At 36.0% G+C, this 18597-nt stretch overlaps 1 protein-coding gene across 3 annotated transcripts in view; it reads right to left on the bottom strand.

Moving 5' to 3' along the window:
• Positions 1-18597, bottom strand: part of LOC111148569 (centrosomal protein 128) — a 395466-nt gene that overhangs the window by 356180 nt on the left and 20689 nt on the right. For all 3 annotated transcript variants that reach the window (XM_022505239.1, XM_022505241.1, XM_022505240.1), the window contains exons 4-6: positions 6137-6263; positions 4988-5106; positions 2036-2127 (exon numbers count right to left, since the gene is read on the bottom strand). In XM_022505239.1, coding sequence (XP_022360947.1) covers positions 2036-2127; positions 4988-5106; positions 6137-6263 — 338 coding nt within the window. The remainder of the gene's footprint in view (positions 1-2035; positions 2128-4987; positions 5107-6136; positions 6264-18597) is intronic.

Raw genomic sequence — 18597 nt, 5'->3', positions numbered from 1 at the left:
TAGGGAAAGAAAAATATTTTAAGTTGGCTATTTGAGAAAGTATATACAATTAGCTAAATTTACAACATAATAATGTTATTACATAATACTCTACTGCAGTGGTTCTTAAACATTAGCCAACATATGAAATACCTGGAGGACTTAGGATGGATTGCCAAACCAACAGATCTGCAATGGTCCCCAAGAATGTGCATTTCTACAAATCCTTAGTTGATGTCAATGGTGCTGATTTGGGAATTACATTTGCGGTACAAGTAAAGCAGAATGAGATCCTAAAATCTTAATTCACAAAATTAAGTCACCAGGTTTCACAAGAAATTTGACTCCTAATTTGGCTTAAGTCAAATTAGGCTTAAGTTTCTCTGCCTCACTCGCACTTGCGTCTGGGTCAAACTATTACTAGACCGTACCAGCCCACGGATAGAAGATTCCCAGTCCACCACTGCACAGTCAAATGATCATTTAAACTAAATAAGTAAATCATCTCTACAACTTCCACTTTGTCTTCTTACAGGACAAATACCTAAAAATTCATGTTCCTAGTGCTTAATTTATACCCTTTCTTCAAATATGTAAAAGCCACAGAATAAAGCAATCTAAGAACATACTTTACTACGATGTTGACACCATTCTGCTCATTTTATCAACTTGTCAAAACTAAATACCTAGTTTTAAATTAACTAACCCTTACCAGCTTAAAAGAATAATAATAAATATAGCTCAACAATATATCTCAGACATCAGGAACTTAATTTCTTTATTCATACCAGCTATATATGAAAATAATCTTGAACCACAGGGTACTATAAGTGGTAAAGAGCAAATACTCTTGGGGCCATATGCCTACATCTGAATCCTGATTAGACCATATCCTCCATTTAAACTCTAGCAAATTGAATTACTTCATCTCTCTGTGCCCCTTTCCACATCCAAAAATTGGAAAAAATAATAATGACTACCTCATTAGGGTTGTTGTAAAATTTAAACCTAAATCTATCTGGCATGAAGTAATTGTTCAATAATATTAACTATTAGTAGTAGGAACAACAGTTAAGGTATTTAATTCTTACTACTAAATTCCCTGCCTTCCTCATTTAAAAGCAGATGAATTATACAGACTACAGTTGATCACAGATTTACAACTATAGCTTTCACCCTTTTTGCTATAGCAACACAAAACATGCATGGAATGATTCTATTAGATGGAATGGGAGTCAGCAAGTAGACTTGGTAAAGAAACTTCCACTCAGCTTTGTTGTTCCCTCATCACTGCTGTATATAGAGTATGACTCTTGAGAAGGGATAAAAAGTTTGGTTTCTTCTAAAAATAAGCCTCCAAATGAAAACCGACTATCACTGCTGATGATGAAAATGAAAAGACAGTGAAGAAATTTTAAATAAAGTGATACTTGTTGGGGACGACCCAGAATTGATAAAACTGCAAAGACCTTTCAGATATAAACCACTCACTTTTGAGGATTTCAACTGAAAGCTAAAATATCAGATTGGACTCTGCCTGTCTCTCACCCCCTCCAATGTATTTGCAAATCGACCTCTTTACTAAGGTCTCACAATGCATCTCTCTGTAATGGCAACACTCAGTAGAGTAAGTTAAAGTGTTCTTAAAAATATGAAATTAGGGGCGTCTAGGTGTCTCAGTCTGTTAAGCATCCACCTTTGGTTCAGGTCATGACCTCAGGGTCCTGGGATCAAGCCTTGAATCGTTGGAGTCCCCGCTCACGAGAGAGTCTGCTTGTCCCTCTCCCACTTCTCTCCCTGCTCACGCCTGAGAGCATGCGCTGTCTCTAATAAATAAGTAAAAATCTCTAAAAAATATATGGAATTAATTTTTCTAACAAGGAGTCATGGTACATTCTAAAATTAAAGGATTTTTAAACTGTTCTATTAATAAATTTTAAAATACTGGTATAAAAACAGCACTGTTTTTTAAATTCATGTAAACATGTCAATTACAGAACTTAATGTGTTCTTCTAATAACTCATGCCTCCAACAAAAACCATATTCTGCTTTTACCGGCTTCTTCTGACAAGCTCCCGATTGAAATCATCTCCAAGCCGAACTTGTTCACTGCTGAGGTCTCGGAGGGACTGATGAAAAGCATGAAGCTGGTAAAGGCAAAACATAGTCATACATTTAGGATTCTGTTTAATTCTTCCATGAAGATTCACTGAGGTTGGTAAGAACTTATTTTTTGCACTAATGCCCAAATTTTATACTGTTATTAACACATAATAAAACATATGTCTATTCTGAAGGAAATATTTCTCCAAAGAAAAACATTTTTTTAAAGTTATATAAAACTTCTTATATATAAACCATCACATCCTTTATAGTACAGTAATTCTGATCCTTTTAGATACCCCAGTAAAAAAGAAGTCAGCAAACTTTCTGTAAATAATACAACGGCAAATATTTCAGGCTTTCAGACTATGTGATCTCTGTTAAAATTACTCAGTGCTGCCACTTGTAGCACAGAAGTAGCCATAAACAAATGAGCATAGCTGTGTTATACAAGAACCCTGTTCCATGCCATGGTACGTCAATCCATGCTACAGAGAAACTCTTGCCAATCTGCACCAGGAACCACGTATAAGAATGTTTGAAGCAACACTGTTCATAATGGAAACACCAAATATAACCCAAAAGTCCATTAAGAACAGAATGGATATAAATAAATTGTGATATGTTCTCCCAGTGGATATAATACAGCAGTAAAAATGAAATGATGAAACCTACCTACACACTAGTAAGGCTGAATGTCAAAAACATAACATCAATTGAAAAGTAGCAAAAGAAGACATAAAGCATTATTCCACTTATATAAAGTTTAAACACAGGCAATACTAAACAAGATATAAGTAGTGAAAATGTTTTGTTTTTAAAGCAAGAGAATGATTAATATAAAAGTCAGGATAGTTGATAGCCCTTGTACTGATAATACTCTAATTCCTAGCCTGGGTAGTGGTTACATGACTTTTTCTTTAAATTATTGTACTATTAACTGTAAATATGTATACTATATATGTATGTGTATACTATAATTTATAAAAAAAAATGTAAGTTATAGAGATTTGCAGAAACAACAAATTGATTCAACAAATGTGCACTGAGCAACTAATCAGTGCCACCAATTATGGTAGGAAAAAAGGGGCTCAGAATCTAACATAGGAGATAGACATGCAAACAAAATGACAAATGATGAGCAGGGCATTAAGAAAGTACACAGATAATGTGGAGTTACGGATCATCTTAAGAGACTTAAAATCAGGAAGAACAGTTAAAAAGAATTGGGTGTTGCCATGATTTTCCAGTTTTGCAAACCAGAATCCTAGGTTCTGATTCTCATGCCTCCTTTTCAATCATTCCCACCCTCCCCAAATGGTCCTCTGATCTTCAAGACCTTTCATTTTACCCACCAAATAGCTTTTAAGTCTACTGCCCCACCTCGTTCTCTCCAACTCCATTTATCCTAATCCAAGTAACTAGCATCTCACATCCACAATACAGCAATATCCTCTTAATTGGTTTGCCTACACGGATTCCATTTTTCCACACTAGAGATGGAGTGATCTTTTCAAAATAATTGTCACCTCCATACAAGGCTGTGCACAGTCTCGGCCCTTCATACATCTCCGGCCACATGGCCTTCTTCAAGTTGCTCAGAGGTGCTAACTTCCCTCCTGCCAAAGTATTTGTTTTACCTAAAATGACTCACTCAACCTTCAGGTTTCAGTTCCATCAGCGTTTTCTCAGGAAACCTTCCCTGACTGGGGAAAGTCCCTCTACCACACACTCCCATGGCCCTATGCTTTCTGATGTAGCATGCAACTCAGCTCACAATTAAGGGAGTATTTGTGTACTTATTTTATTAATAACTAGCGTCCCCCCCCCCCCGATTACAAGCTCCATGAAAAGGCAAGGTTTTTACTTATTCCTGTTTCCAGGCACAAGCACCGTCTCAGAACACTAGCAATAAATAAACAGAATGAAAGAGTCAATGAATCATAGTAGGATATTGTTCTTAGCTCCAGGCTTCACCATATAATTCACTCTAAAATTGCACCTACTAAAAAAAAAAAATTACACAGTGAAGGAGAAGTTCCTACAAGGTGTCTTCTCATGCACTTGGTTCTGTTAATTCTCTTATGCTATAACAAGTAAAAGCTACAGACGAGTATCCTGACAAACTTTGAGCCCACGATCCTAAAACCACCAAAACATAGATGTCAAAGTCGGCAACATCCTCTAGCCCTTACCTAATCAATTTAGCTACCCTAGGCAACAAGAAACATTTTTTCCAGCTCTTATAGGGACGTTTAAAGAAGCAGAAAAAGAGGGGCACCTGGGTGGCTCAGTGGGTTAAAGCCTCGGCCTTCAGCTCAGGTCATGATCCCAGGGTCCTGGGATCGAGCCCCACATCGGGCTCTCTGCTCAGCGGGGAGCATGCTTCCCTTCCTCTCTCTCTCTCTCTGCCTGCCTCTCTGCCTACTTGTGATCTCTATCTGTCAAATAAATAAATAAAGTCTTTAAAAAAAAAAAAAAAGAAGAAGCAGAAAAAGAAATATATCTGTAAAACCAATACACCCAAAATCTCCAGTGGATACATGAAATATATGAAAAAAGTATAAAAGTTCTTGCTTCTATTAATTAGCTCCATCAGTGATGTAACAATCAAAAACCCCCCCCCGCCCCCCCCCCCAAAAAATCAACAGGTTAACCACAGGGACTAACTTGTTTATATGAAACAAAGTGGCTGACTTAACAGGGTTTGCAGAAGAATGAGCCACCTCACAAGGAAACAAAAACATGACCAGCTAAACTCACCTTTAAATGTTCCATGAAACATCCTCCTCCATTACAAAATTCAAAATAAATGATAATTATTTATTGAAAATAAAAGTTTATTTGGTTTCAAAAAAAAAAAAAAAAAAGATCAAACACAGATTACAGAATAATATAAAGTACCTGGCCCATGTCGTCAGGCTCCCGAACAAATCGGACACCAGTTCTGGACCGAATTCGCTTAGTACCCTGTTGATCCCCATAGTCCTTGAGGGGTGAGGTAGGTGGAAACCGGGAGCTCTCTTTAGAGATGAAAGGAAAAAAAGAGAATAAAACATGCAGGAGAAGAAACAATCTAAAATTTTGTTCAGAAAATACATACACAGGACCTAACCCAAACTATTTCCCAACTATCTTGCTAGGGCCACAAAAGTGGCACAAATCTTCCTCTTAAAGCAGATAAAATGAGCAACAGAAATAACTTGGAGATAGAAAACATCAAAAGTTTTAACTTGCTATGTTTTTCAAAGATGTAATATGGTATTTCCCTTATTTAAAAATAATAAATTGGCAAATAAAAATAATTTTTGTCTTTCTAAAATATAACTTTATACCAATAAAGCAATTTTCAAACAACAAAGTAATCTAAAATTTGAACACTGTTTAAAAATCAATACATTAAAAATAGCTAATTGTATCCAATTTTTAATCCTTATCATGAGCAACAGCAGTATTAACAATGTGGGCTACTAATGTTCACTTCTTCATAAATCACCTCTCTTTACTGCAAACTTTTCTGTTATTTTCTACTCTAAGTCCTTTCCATTCAAATGTGATCTCAGTGTTGTAGGAAAATATTAAGACTAACCACAGGCCAACCAAGAGTTACATCTTTAATCTAGCCTTTGAACTCCAGCTGCACACCAAAGATAAAATTCACCTGTTCTTAACAAGCATCATAGGCTATTTCTTAACCAGAATTTGAAAAACTATGAAGCTGGGAAGAGACTTCTCATCTATAAAGTACACTACAAAGCAAATACTATTTGGGTATTCATTTTGATTAGAGGCAGAAAATTAAATTCAAGTTTTGTCAAGTAAAACTCTATGTAGTCTATGGAGTCTGAGAACAAATGTAATAGAATAACAAAGTCCCACTGAACACATTTCAAAATATTCACCATAAAATCACTGACAACTGCATCTTCTTAATTTCATTTGTATGATATTGTATACGGGTCCTATTTCTCCAAAGATTAAATGTATTCAATATGGACCTCAGAAATACTTGTAAAACAAAAAGAGAGTTTTCAAGACATCTGAAGAGGTTACCTGTCACAGTGCCACCATCAAGGTCACTTGCAGTCAGACTTGTAACAGAAATACTTCTCCCTCCTGAGTTTCTCAATAAACGTTGACTCCGCAGCTGGCCTATTGACTGTTCCAAGCTTTCTTTTAACTAAAGAATATAATGAAGGAAAAGTTATTCTCTCTAAACAATTCTAAATACAAACAGACAAGAGATTTTTAAGCTATTTCTGAAATAATCGGAGTTCCCAAGGAGAATTGTATCAGAAAAAAATTTGGAGTAAGGTAAGTTAAGAACTATAAACATAGAGGGTGCCCAGGGGCTCAGTTGTTAAGCATTTGCCTTCAGCTCAGATCATGATCCCAGACCCTAGGAACGAGCCTCGTGTCAGGCTCCCTGCTCTACAGGAGAAAGGCTTCTCCCTCTCCTACTCTCCCTGCTTGTGTTCCCTCTCTCACAGTTTCTCTCTGTCAAATCAATAAATTCTTAAAAAAAAAAAAAAACTATAAACATATAAACATAAATATTCTCAGAACCAATTCTAGCATCTGGTTTTAAGTAGCATCTGTTGCTACCTATTCCATCTATTAGCAGAATGTGAAAAACAGATCTACTACCTAAGGGCTTACAAAACCAGATTAAATGTCTAACTGATGTGCCACCCATACTTCGCCATATATCTGAGAGAAGAAAGAGAGTCTTCCTCCCCTTTAAATATTCCTTCAGAAGCCCCATGTCTATAACAAACAGGAAACTAACCAGCTATCACAGTAACTGCTGCTATTAAAATAATGTGCATTGTCCAAATGCATATCAGAACATCTTTTTCATTCATTCAAAGACTTCAAATCCCAGAAAACTATGTGGATGTCAGTCTGTTAATACATACTAGGGAATAGAATTGTCCAAATGCCCTCTTCACATTATTAAGGAGTCAGCCAGCAGGGGATATGAGACAACTTTTAGACCTAAAGAGCTAAATTAAGTAAAAAGACACTAACTACAAAGAATAACGTCCAGAGCTGTACACAGCTACAGACCTGAGAAAAGGATACAACTGAAACCCAAAGTAACAAGCGAGTAAAGCTGAGGGAAATCCACATACCCTGAACTGCTGGGCAACTTCAGATCTAGAGATCTTATCCAAAGATAAATAAAACATAATAAAAATAATGCATAGATCCATAGAACAAGTCACCCATAACTCTTTAAAGAGAATGTCAAAACAAATGATTGAAAGGACAGGGTTTCCAAAAATTCAGCCAGAAATAAATAGTAGACCACCACTTATGGAGAGAACAATTTGGTTTCCTTGGGGAACTGTGCAGAAAAAAGTAGCCCCAGTAGAAGAGAAAGCACAAATGAAACAGAATATGAATGACAAATGAGCAAATCCTTTCTCATTTCAGTTATTTGGATTTAGCTCTTCTGCAGAATCAAGGATAACATAGTCTAGATTAAAAGAAATAAAATTTCAGGAATGCACCTCTAATGTTGTTCTCATTTCCGGGGGGTAGGAGGGAGGCTAATATTTCTATACTGTCTCCTGCTTCCCTAAGCTGGGATATGTAAGATCCCATCCTGCCTGAGCATTCACTAGCTACAGGACCCAGCCTATTAAAAATACACAGAGAAGGCCCAGGAAAACAAGGTCTACCCTGAGCATCATTTATACGTAAGTAAAATAAAACTAAATCTAATATGGAAGTAGACCAAAAATTTCATACAGTGAACACTTATGATAAGCTCTGAATACAATTAAACTATATTAAGAAACTCAAATCTAAACTGTAACATGAAAAAAGGACTAGAAGTATAAAATGACTTTAGATCACACAAGTTAGCGACAGAACCAGCTCTATTAACTTTTTCTGTGTTTGTTCTTTATTATTCACATCTTTCAAGTGATGCCTGATGTCAGTATCCCTTTAGAAACAAAGTAAGCTGTGACTTCTTTTTGTTGCTTTTTTTGAGGGTAGTCTGACTTTTTTAGTTCTAATTATTAAGATTTTGTTTGACCCTGATTGTCAATGGTTTTACTGTGATAAAATGATATGAAGTTTTATTTGTAGTTATCCCATTTTTGATCCATAGAGATCATGGAATCTGTACCTTGATATCTTTCCTGTGTTATAAATTCTCAGCCATCATCTCTTCAAACACTGTTTCTGCCCCTTTCTCTCCTCTCTCTCTTTCTGAAACCTTGGTTATATTCAAGTTATCTTTTTACCAAATCCTATATGTCAATCATGCTCTCTTCTACATTATTCATCCTTTCATTTGTCCATTTTTCTTTTTTGAGTAACTTATGTTGGCCAAATTCATTAATTCTCTCTTCAATGTAATACCAACTGTTATTTAATCCATACTTTAATGGGATTGGTTTTAATTTATTTATTTGCTTATTTTAGTTATATTACTCAGTTTCTATAATCTTCATTTAGTTCATTTTTGGAGTTTCCAATTCTTTGTCAAAATTCTCAATCTTGTCTTTTAATTTCTTGAATAAGTTAATCACATATTTTTATATTATCAAGTATGTTTCTACTGTCTGTTCTTTTCCATTGATTTTCAGTCATCTCTTACATTTTCTTATGTGTGGTTATCATGAAATAGACATTATATTTGAAAAACTGTGGTGGTTATTTAAAGCTCTGATGATGACATCTTCCTCCAGAAGGGATTTGGTTTTGCTTCTAGCAGGAAGCCAGGCTACGGTCACTAGGAAACCCAAATAACCTTAATCTAGTCAGGAACCAAGATGATTCAAATCTGGCCTTCTGCCCCATCAGAACAGGTCCATTTTCGGTTCATTACTTCTCTCATTTTCACCTCATCATTTTTCCTAAGCTAGCATTCTTTGGGGTCTCCAGTGAAAACTTGAAGATTCCTTAACTCCAGTTTTGGTCTCCCTGGGCTCTCCAGTATACTGATAGCTTTGATACTATCCTCTCTGCCTCTAACCATCTCTTTTGAAATCAGCTACTGCCTTAAGGGAAGAAGAGTCACAAATGCACAACTCATCCTTCTGGACTTCCATTTTTGACAGATCTTTACAAGATCCAGACTATAATATTCTTTACTTGCTTGGTTGTTCTCTGATAGATTCATAATTTTATTTATTTATTTATTGCCTTTCTAGTTGTTCTGAATAGGATAGGTTATCCAAAATAATCTTCCTTACCAATGCCAGAAGCAGAACTTGCCATCATCCTTTTCATGTGGGCTTACTGCTAACAAATCCTAAGCTGTAGCTAAAAGCTGATGAATAAAATGAATTCACACACACACACACACACACACACACTCCCTACTAATAACAACAGTAACAAAAAACCATCATGGAACCACCTGGAAAATATTACAGAATAAGAGAAATGATCCATTACCCCAAAACCTAGAAGTAATAACAGATGTTGGAAATTTAATCATTTCATAAATGAGATAAAAAGTTAGACAAACTATTTGGCAACCTCATTTTAAAATTCTAAAAAGATCTATCATACACCACTGAATAGATGAACAGGTTGATATATAAATACCAAAAACTATAATGTAAAAGGTAAACGAGATAAATAATTAATCATCCTGTAAATATCATGATAAAAACAGGTCCTCTACCTAAAATACAAAACTGAAAATATAACTGAATTATAATCTACACTTAATGGGACATCTGGGTGGCTCAGTTGGTTAAGCATCTGCCTTGGGCTCAGGTTATGATCTTGAGTCCTGGAATCAAGCCCAGTGTCCAGCTCCCAGCTCATTGGGTGTCTGCTTGTGCCTCTCCCTCCGACACTCCCTCCCAACACTTGTGCTCTCTCTCTCACTCTATCTCAAATAAATAAATAAAATCTTTAAAAAAAAATCTACACAAAGTAGCAATAACACAAGAGATACTACACAAAATCTAATTGTGATGTATGAAACTGATCTGATAACTCCTAAAACATAAAAACAAACAGATAAAGAAAAAATAAAATTATAAAAATTGTTTTAAATTCTTTAGGATTTTGGGGTGCCTGGGTGGCTCAGTGGGTTAAAGCCTCTGCCTTCGGCTCAGGTCATGATCCCAAGGTCCTGGGATCGAGCCCCGCATCGGGCTCTCTGCTCAGCAGAGAGTCTGCTTCCTCCTATCTCTCTCTGCCTGCTTCTCTGCCTACTTGTGATCTCTGTCAAATAAATAAATAAAATCTTTAAAAAATAAATAAATAAATATATAAATAAATTCTTTAGGATTTTAACCCCTAACTAGGTCCTAAAGCAAACCAAACTTGAAATGAAATTTTAAAAAAATTAAAAAACACTAATAAAACTCAATTTAAGATTAATTTACTTTACTATGATGGATGATGTTATTTTGCTGAATGCTAAACCAATGCTCCACACAAGACTGTGGTACTGACTCCAATGGTACAGGTTCTAAGAGTTTAGAGTGGCTATCTGTGCAGGTACCAAATGATGATTCCATTTTCCACCTATTTCCCTTATCTGAAAGCCTGTAAAAGCAGCATCATAGAAAATGTTATGCCATATTTTTCACCTCAACTTGAGATGAAAGTATTATTTATATATTAGGTCTATTCATTTATATGCATTCATTTGATATTAGACTACAATAACTGAAACATTACTATTATGTACTAGTACAAATACAAATAAAACTTGGGCACTGAAATTGAATGGCAATTATAAGGTGGTTTACCCAAATTGTCAAAACATATTCTTAAACTTAGAAGTCCAGAAGCCTCCCTCTAGGCAATGATAAAATAACTTGAGCATCAATGGTAATATTAACTACAATGGATTCAAACACTTCAAATATGCATAAATTTGTGAGTTAATGATCCCCACGCTGAAAAAAACCCCTGGTCACTACTAGAGCATGCTAGCAAATCAACTCATTATTTTGGAAACTAGTAGATAAATGAAATTGTGTAAAACCACCAAAGCTTTTAGATTAACATTAAAATAAAAATATCAGGGTGCTGGGTGGCTCAGTCGGTTAAGTGTCTGCCTTCAGCTTGGGTCATGAGCCCAGAGTCCTGAAATTGAGCCCCACATCAGGCTCCCTGCTCCCTCTCCTTCTGCTGCTCCCCATCCTTGTGCTCTTTCAGTCTGTCATATAAATAAATACATTCCTTAAAAATAAAAAAATGAATGAATAAATAAATAAAAATATAAAACTTTCAAATTCTCATAGAGCTCTGAAATTTCTGTGATGGCTCTATGTCAAAGTCTCTAACTAGAGACAAAGCAGAAGTTTAATGAACTGAAACAGTATGTAACTCAAAAGGACCAACTACATTGCAAGCAAATCTCTGAAAGGAAATCATCCAGTTGCCAATGGGTACTCCAAATAAGAGGTATGGTCATTGAAAACATCGTGAATCAGAAAGACCAGGGGGAAGCCTGGCAGTGATTTCCTCAGCTATGCTGCTTCTGCTTCAGTTCCTATCCATGTATTTCACACCATGTGAGCTAAAGTCTCACTTTTTTTTTTTTTAAGGGAACAGTAAGACAGTATGTAAAATAATTAGAACAAAGCCTGGGGAAGACTAGTTTGCTCAGTATATAGTAGTTTTTACTATGAAGATTGTAGGCAATGCATAGAAGAGCAAAAAAATAAATGGAATGAAAATATGGGATGTCTTAATCTGGAGAAACTCTTTAGAAGAACTATCATTCCTTAAAAATGATTTCACTAAATTCCTCTGGCTGGCTGTATGTCTAGGGATTCATGAAGAGCAGCAGCATCAATATTCCCACTAACAGCAGCTACTTCTTTATGACTCCACATAGAACTCCTTCATAATTCACATTTCACTTCCAGCATTATCACTTTTCACTTTATTGTTGCACTGTTAGCCAATCCCTTTATTACTATTAATTTTTATAAAGTAGCACACTACAGGTTTATCATTAGAAGGCAAGGAAGTAACACAACTGTATGCTTTGCTATCTGTGACCAAACAACAACAGACTTCAATGATCTCTTATTTAGATAGTAATGCGTGAACTGAAGAGCTAGTAGCAAAGCGTGTGCTTTTTGCAGTTACTCCTAGTTAATAAACTTTGTTAACAGAAATTCCAAATTGTGTTATTTGGGAGGCTGATGTTATTTGACCAAACTGGGAAGTGAAACACATGCACATCAAACCATGCAACAAGGACTGCCTGTATTTACTTTTCAGAGTCCTCAAACAGCTGCTCCGTGCATTTAGTACCCAGGGAAAATATATGCTAACTCTACCTACCTGGCCCTAGAACTCTGGTTTGTTTAAGTTAAAAATACTGACTTTCGGGGCACCTGGGTGACTCAGTGGGTTAAAGCCTCTGCCTTCAGTTCAGGTCATGATCCCAGGGTCCTGGGATCGAGTCCTGCATTGGGCTCTCTGCTAGGTGGGGAGCCTGTTTCCCTCTCTCTCTCTGCCTGCTTCTCTGCCTACTTGTGATCGCTATCAAATAAATAAACAAAATCTTTGAAAAATAAAAAATAAAAAATAAATTAAAAAAATTATGACTTTCCAAGATTCTTTTTTTTTTAAGATTTTATTTATTTATTTGAGAGAGAGTGAGCGAGAGAGAGAGCATGAGAGGGGTAGGGTCAGAGGGAAAAGCAGGCTCCCCACTGAGTGGGGAGCCTGATGCAGGGCTGGATCCTGGAACTCCAGGATCACGACCTAAGCCAAAGACAGTCACTTAACCAGCTGAGACACCCAGGGGCCCTACTTTCCAAAATTTGTACTAGCAAACTTCTTGACCAGTCCCTAGGAAGATAAGGTTTCCAAGCAATAGTAAACAGTAGGAAACTAGGCACCAACTCCACAAACAGTATCAGAAATTCCTAAGATAAATCATTCAATAAAATTCGGCTTCAATAAGAAAAAATGAGAAAAATGTGGCAAAGAACCACATGTATAAACTTTCTTGGTAAATACATAGCAACAGTAAGTGCTTCACTAATAATCATTGTATCTCACAAATTCACAACTAATTCCATCTTTGACTAGCTCATTGTGAGAGAGAAAAAAATCACAGGAAAAATAGTTACTAGAAAATTCTTAAAAAAATATTAACCATTATTCCATAGAGACCATAATAGAAACAAACTAGTAGTCATTATTCACACACACATATAGTAGCTACCAAATAATCATCAAATAATTAGCTTCCACACAAATGAAAAACACAACTTTAAAAAAAAAAAAAAGCCAGCAATAACCTTGGCAAAAATTATAAATACTGCACTTTAAAGTAGGCTTGTGGGTGCCTGGGCAGCTCAGTCAGCCATGGCCAACTCTTGGTTTTGGCTCAGGTTGTGATCTCAGGGTCCCCGGATCAAGCCCCATGTAGAGCTCCACACTCAGCACAGAGTCTGCTCAAGGATTCTCTCTCCCTCTCTTGCTCTGACCCTCCCCGTTTGTGTGCGAATGTGCACGCATGCACCTTCTCTTTCTCTCTCTCAAATACATAAATCTTTAAAATAGGCTTGAATTTTGAAAACCATGTAAAGATCCCATTTAGTTTCTTCCAATGCTCTTCTTACTCCAAATTGTCTAATTTGCATACCAAGAAGAAAACATACCCTAACATAGATTCTACAGAAATGCATGCAAATTTGCTCATGTAAGAGAACTACACTCACTTAGCTGCAGAGTTAAGCAGAAATTGGAAAATATTCTGCCTAAAAATTGAGTTTTGTTTTCACCTAACAGTAAAGAGTCAATATTTAACAAATATTCACAATATACATAGCACCAGTGACTACAGAAAGTTTGTGTTGTAAGTACCTATAATAATGACATATAGGGGCGCCTGCGTGGCTCGGCGGGTTAAGCCTCTGCCTTCGGCTCAGGTCATGATCTCAGGGTCCTGGGATCGAGCCCCGCATCGGGTTCTTTGCTCAGCGGGGAACCTGTTTCCCCCTCTCTCACTGCCTGCCTCTCTGCCTACTTGTGATCTCTCTCTGTGAAATAAATAAGTAAAGTCTTTAAAAAAAAAAAAAATTGAAGTACTTAGATTTACAAATGTTAGAGGTCAGCTTGACAAAATCCAGGGCAAAAGTGTAAGCAGAAAAGTAGTGATTTTAAAAATTCTGTCTAGGATAATGATGTCATCCACAGGCACTTTGATTAAGTGCTTTTATGCCTGGCTTCCTTCACTGCCTATTTCTTTACAGATGCCAAAGTTTATCTGACAACAGACTGCAAAATACTTTGCTTATAGAGCAGTTAATTGTATCAGCTCTATTTTGGTTCCTTTCAGTCTATTTGTGTTCTACCATTAAAAGCAAGGAAGAGGAGGAGAAGGAGTCTTAAAAAATTAAATAAGAGTGAAAATTTATGGTTTGCACATTTTTCTGGTACCACCATCTGTTACTGAAATGTATTTTTGAAATGGCTGCTACTATTTTATTTTTTATTTACCAAAAGATTATTAGCTCCAGCTGCTTTGCCTAACCTCTCTCCATATGCTGATTTATGGAAATATAAGCCCATAATAGTATTCCCAAAATGGAGAAATTCCCTTTCAAATGATACATTTTTATTTACGTAACTATTTTGTTTTTAAAATGAAATCCTATATATTCAAAGCCCATATATCACACACATTCTAATCATAATTTTGAAAGTATTCTTAAAATATTTGTAAGTAATAATTTAAGTATCAGTAAATGAGCACTCATGACACTGGAATGTGTTCTTAATAAAGAACTTCATCATACTCATGAACAGAAGACAGACAAAAAGCATTATTATCTGTGTTGTCTAACTTAGCATATACTTTGAAGTCAAAATAATCAGACATGCTTATCCCTGTGAGTGCTGCAACACGCTATGTTGTTTATTGTCACAATGACACACAAATGAAACTGGGTTTAGGCCCACCTGTTTTGAGTGGCTAGAATATACCAAGTACTACATTAAGAACATAGCAAAGGCTTAAAGGTAGGGATTACTGAATGAATTAAAGAAACAACAAAGACATGAATGTTTAGGAAGTGTCTAAACAGTGTGACCACCTTAATAAATGTTAGTTATAATGAGGGATACAGGACTATGTTCATTTTTCAAATGACGGAACTCAAGTTTAGAAAAGTTTAATACCTTGTCCAAAATCACTAAAGTGTTCTAGTAGAAAAAATCAGGATTAAATTTCAAATCTGACTCCAGAGTCCACATTTTTCCACTAGCCTCAAAGCAAAGTTCTATAAAAATTACTCTCCTGTCCAGCAATTTCATGAAGGACTTGGTAATATAACTTTAAATATAAGACTCTAAGAACCTAACTCCTAAGATCAAAATATATTTACAAAAAGAAAGTCGCTGCAGGATTTAACTGCTTGATTATAATTTCTTAATAGATTCTTACTACTTAACATTAAACTGAACTCTTCTCACCCTCAGGATAATTGGTAAAATTCAGCCAGAAAAAAAGGGGCAGGTACTTTCCACTTTGAGATATTACAAGTGGTTTGTGCCTGGCCCTAAACCACTACCATCATCCTTCTGGGATATCACTAATTATATCTGAGAACTGAAACCCACTGAATATAAGAAAAAACCTGCACTTTATTATTTAACATTCAAATTCTTTCGAAGTCCATATGCCAGACGGCAAGATCCTATCACTCCCAAAGGGAAATTTTAATCAGAGTACTTAATTAGAAGAAAAATTACCTATTAATGCAAGTCTCTAAGTTCTAATTTGATATTACTATATTCTCATCAATCTTTACCTTAAAAATGAACTTAACCAGTCTGCTGATTTAATTGAAGACAACTCTATTTTTCTCATAAAACCAATATTAACTGGTGTAGCTGCAGCCGCAGTCCAAATTTCCACTGCAGAGGTATTAACTTTTTATGTTGAATATTCTTTTTTTTTTAATATTCTTCCTTGAGGGCATTCCATTTTTATAACATTAAACAAAAAATAGACCCTGTTCTCTCATGAATAGGAACACACAGTTCTAGAAATACTTTAAGCACTAAGCTTATATATTGCACTATTTAATATGGGACTACAATAAGTTCCAAATCTTCATAGTAAGCTTCCAAATAAAACCTTCCCCACAAGTCCTCTTTTGCCCAAGTGTTCACAGACCTCCCAAGAAATTTGCAGCATGAGAAATAATGCAAGATGACACTTCCATAAAGTCGAAGTTCATTGCACCCAAAGATCCTAAGACATACTATCCAACTAAATATGGCTCATTGGCTGGAACAGCTGCAGAAAATGATAGTGAAAAATCAATGGCTGTTATTTAGAAGGAAGGGGAAAACTGATGCTGATGTAGGCAACTTGCAGAACCTTCCACATCGCCTAAGTGGCAGCTAGAACCACCAACTTTGACAATCTGTCAATGCCAATCCTAGCTCAGTGCCATATTTCTTCCCCATTGTGTTTCTGGATTTGTTTCATCTAAAACGCATTCTAGACATTGTAGCAGCTGTAACATTAATGACTTGTGTGACAGTGGGCTTCTGTTTTTCTATCAGGTAATATGATCTCTAAAATCCAGGTTGTCGACATAAAGTATATAAGCCTTCAAACTCTGAATCCAAAATCCCAATTTTCAGAAATATGAACTCACAACATCACACAAATGTGAGCAACCATGACTCAGAGAAGTAAATGAATCCTGATGCTAAGCTTCAGGGTAACATCCCACCCATGGCTGTGTCACTAACTAACCTTGAGACCATAGGCAAGTTAGCAACCATTCTGTGCCCCAATTTTTTCAGCATGTAGGTGAGGATAATAATAGTATCTATCTAATAGGATTGTTGAGAGAACTAAATGGGCTAATATAAAAGTGCCTGGGATATACTAATAAGCATATGGAGACATTTCCAAAGAGCCTATGGAAAGGGAGGTACTGCTTCTCTATGAGACCCCATGGACTGCATCACTGATGCTTTAACACTGCTCAACTCCTCAGAGAGAGGCCTTCACATATAATAAGCAAAGAAGTGGGGTGCCTGGGTGGCTCAGTGCGTTAAGCCTCTGCCTTTGGCTCAGGTCATGATCCCAGGGTCCTGGGATCGAGCCCCTGCATCGGGCTCTCTGCTCAGCAGGGAGCCTGCTCCCCACCCCCATCCTTTCTCTGCCTGCCTCTCTGCCTACTCGTGATTTCTATCAAAAAAAAAAAAATCTTAAAAAAAAAAATCTTAAAAAAAAAATTCTCTCCCTCTCTCTCTGGCCACACCACACCCCAGCTCAAATGCTTTCTTTCTCACTCTTTAAAAAAAAAAAAAAAAAAAAAGCAAAGAAGGAAATTTAGGATTGTCAGTCATAAAGATTTAAAGGAACAAGGTGAAATTATGTACAGTTCAAGAAGTCATCAAAAAAGTAACCCAACATGACTCTTGACCCTGAGGCCTTATAAATCAACAGGAGTAATTCTCCCAGTTCTCTTGTTGAGGGAGATCAACCCAAAAGGGAAATGCTACATCAAATATTTGTATTTCCCCTCACCCACTGCAAATTAGGTTTACAAAGTTAAATCCCAATAAAAACAGATACTAAATGTGTATATGTATGCACACACACCTCACTTACCCATTTCCTGAAGTTTAGCAACAGAATCATTTACAAAATCTTAGTTAATAAAAATCTTTGTCTTCCCTACAGCAAAAGAATTGGTCTCATTTTCTAGGAAATCTCTTCTATTTAAAAAAAAAGAAATGCTAATTTCAACAAGGCAATGTGTATTTAGAATGGAGAAATTTTTTAACATTGAACAGTGGTTAAAAACTGGATTAACCTGTTTCAGGATGTTTAGGAGAAAAAAAAAAAAAAAAAAAAACCAGCAGGTTCTATAGCAAGACTGGTATGAGTTACAGCATAGCCACCAAAAGATTAAGGAAACAAAAAAAGAAATCACTCTCCAGGGTCCCTCCCTAAACATACACAGATTTTAAAAAATAAATAAACAAATAAATAACAAAAACCCTCCTTTTTGGGTAGGATAAATTCCATAGCAGTTTAATGTTAAGAAAGCAATTTTCACTGAAGAGCCCATCAGAATCATTTGTGAGAAATATTCTTTCCAATTTATACGTAATCCCATAGATTATGGCAGATATCACCCCAGGTAATTTACAGGTGGCAGGGTAAAAATCATTGTTCTAATGAGTAAGTATTACATAAGGCAATGAATGACATACCCTTCTAGTATGCTGCAGGGAAAAATCATTGAGAATCAACTGTTTTAAAAGAACAAGAATTTGGGGAAACGAGGAATAGACTGTAGACCAGACTAAGGAATAGACCTAAAGCTAAAGAAAAGACTCTTGCTTCCTGTGTCTTATTTTTAATGAATAGCTTTGTATTCTATGTACTTTTAACTCAGAAGGAAATAAAACACCTGTTGATTTTATTTACTTTCCATATATAAAACCACATCCCAAGAGTGGTTTTGACTTTAGGCATACCACAGAGGCTGAATGCCACAGATTACATTTTGCGTTTTAAA

The sequence above is a fragment of the Enhydra lutris genome, unplaced genomic scaffold (assembly GCF_002288905.1).
Source record: "Enhydra lutris kenyoni isolate GAN:26980312 unplaced genomic scaffold, ASM228890v2 scaffoldscaffold20, whole genome shotgun sequence".
In the NCBI taxonomy this organism is placed as follows: Eukaryota; Metazoa; Chordata; class Mammalia; order Carnivora; family Mustelidae; genus Enhydra; species Enhydra lutris.
This window is presented reverse-complemented; position numbering and strand designations above follow the sequence as displayed.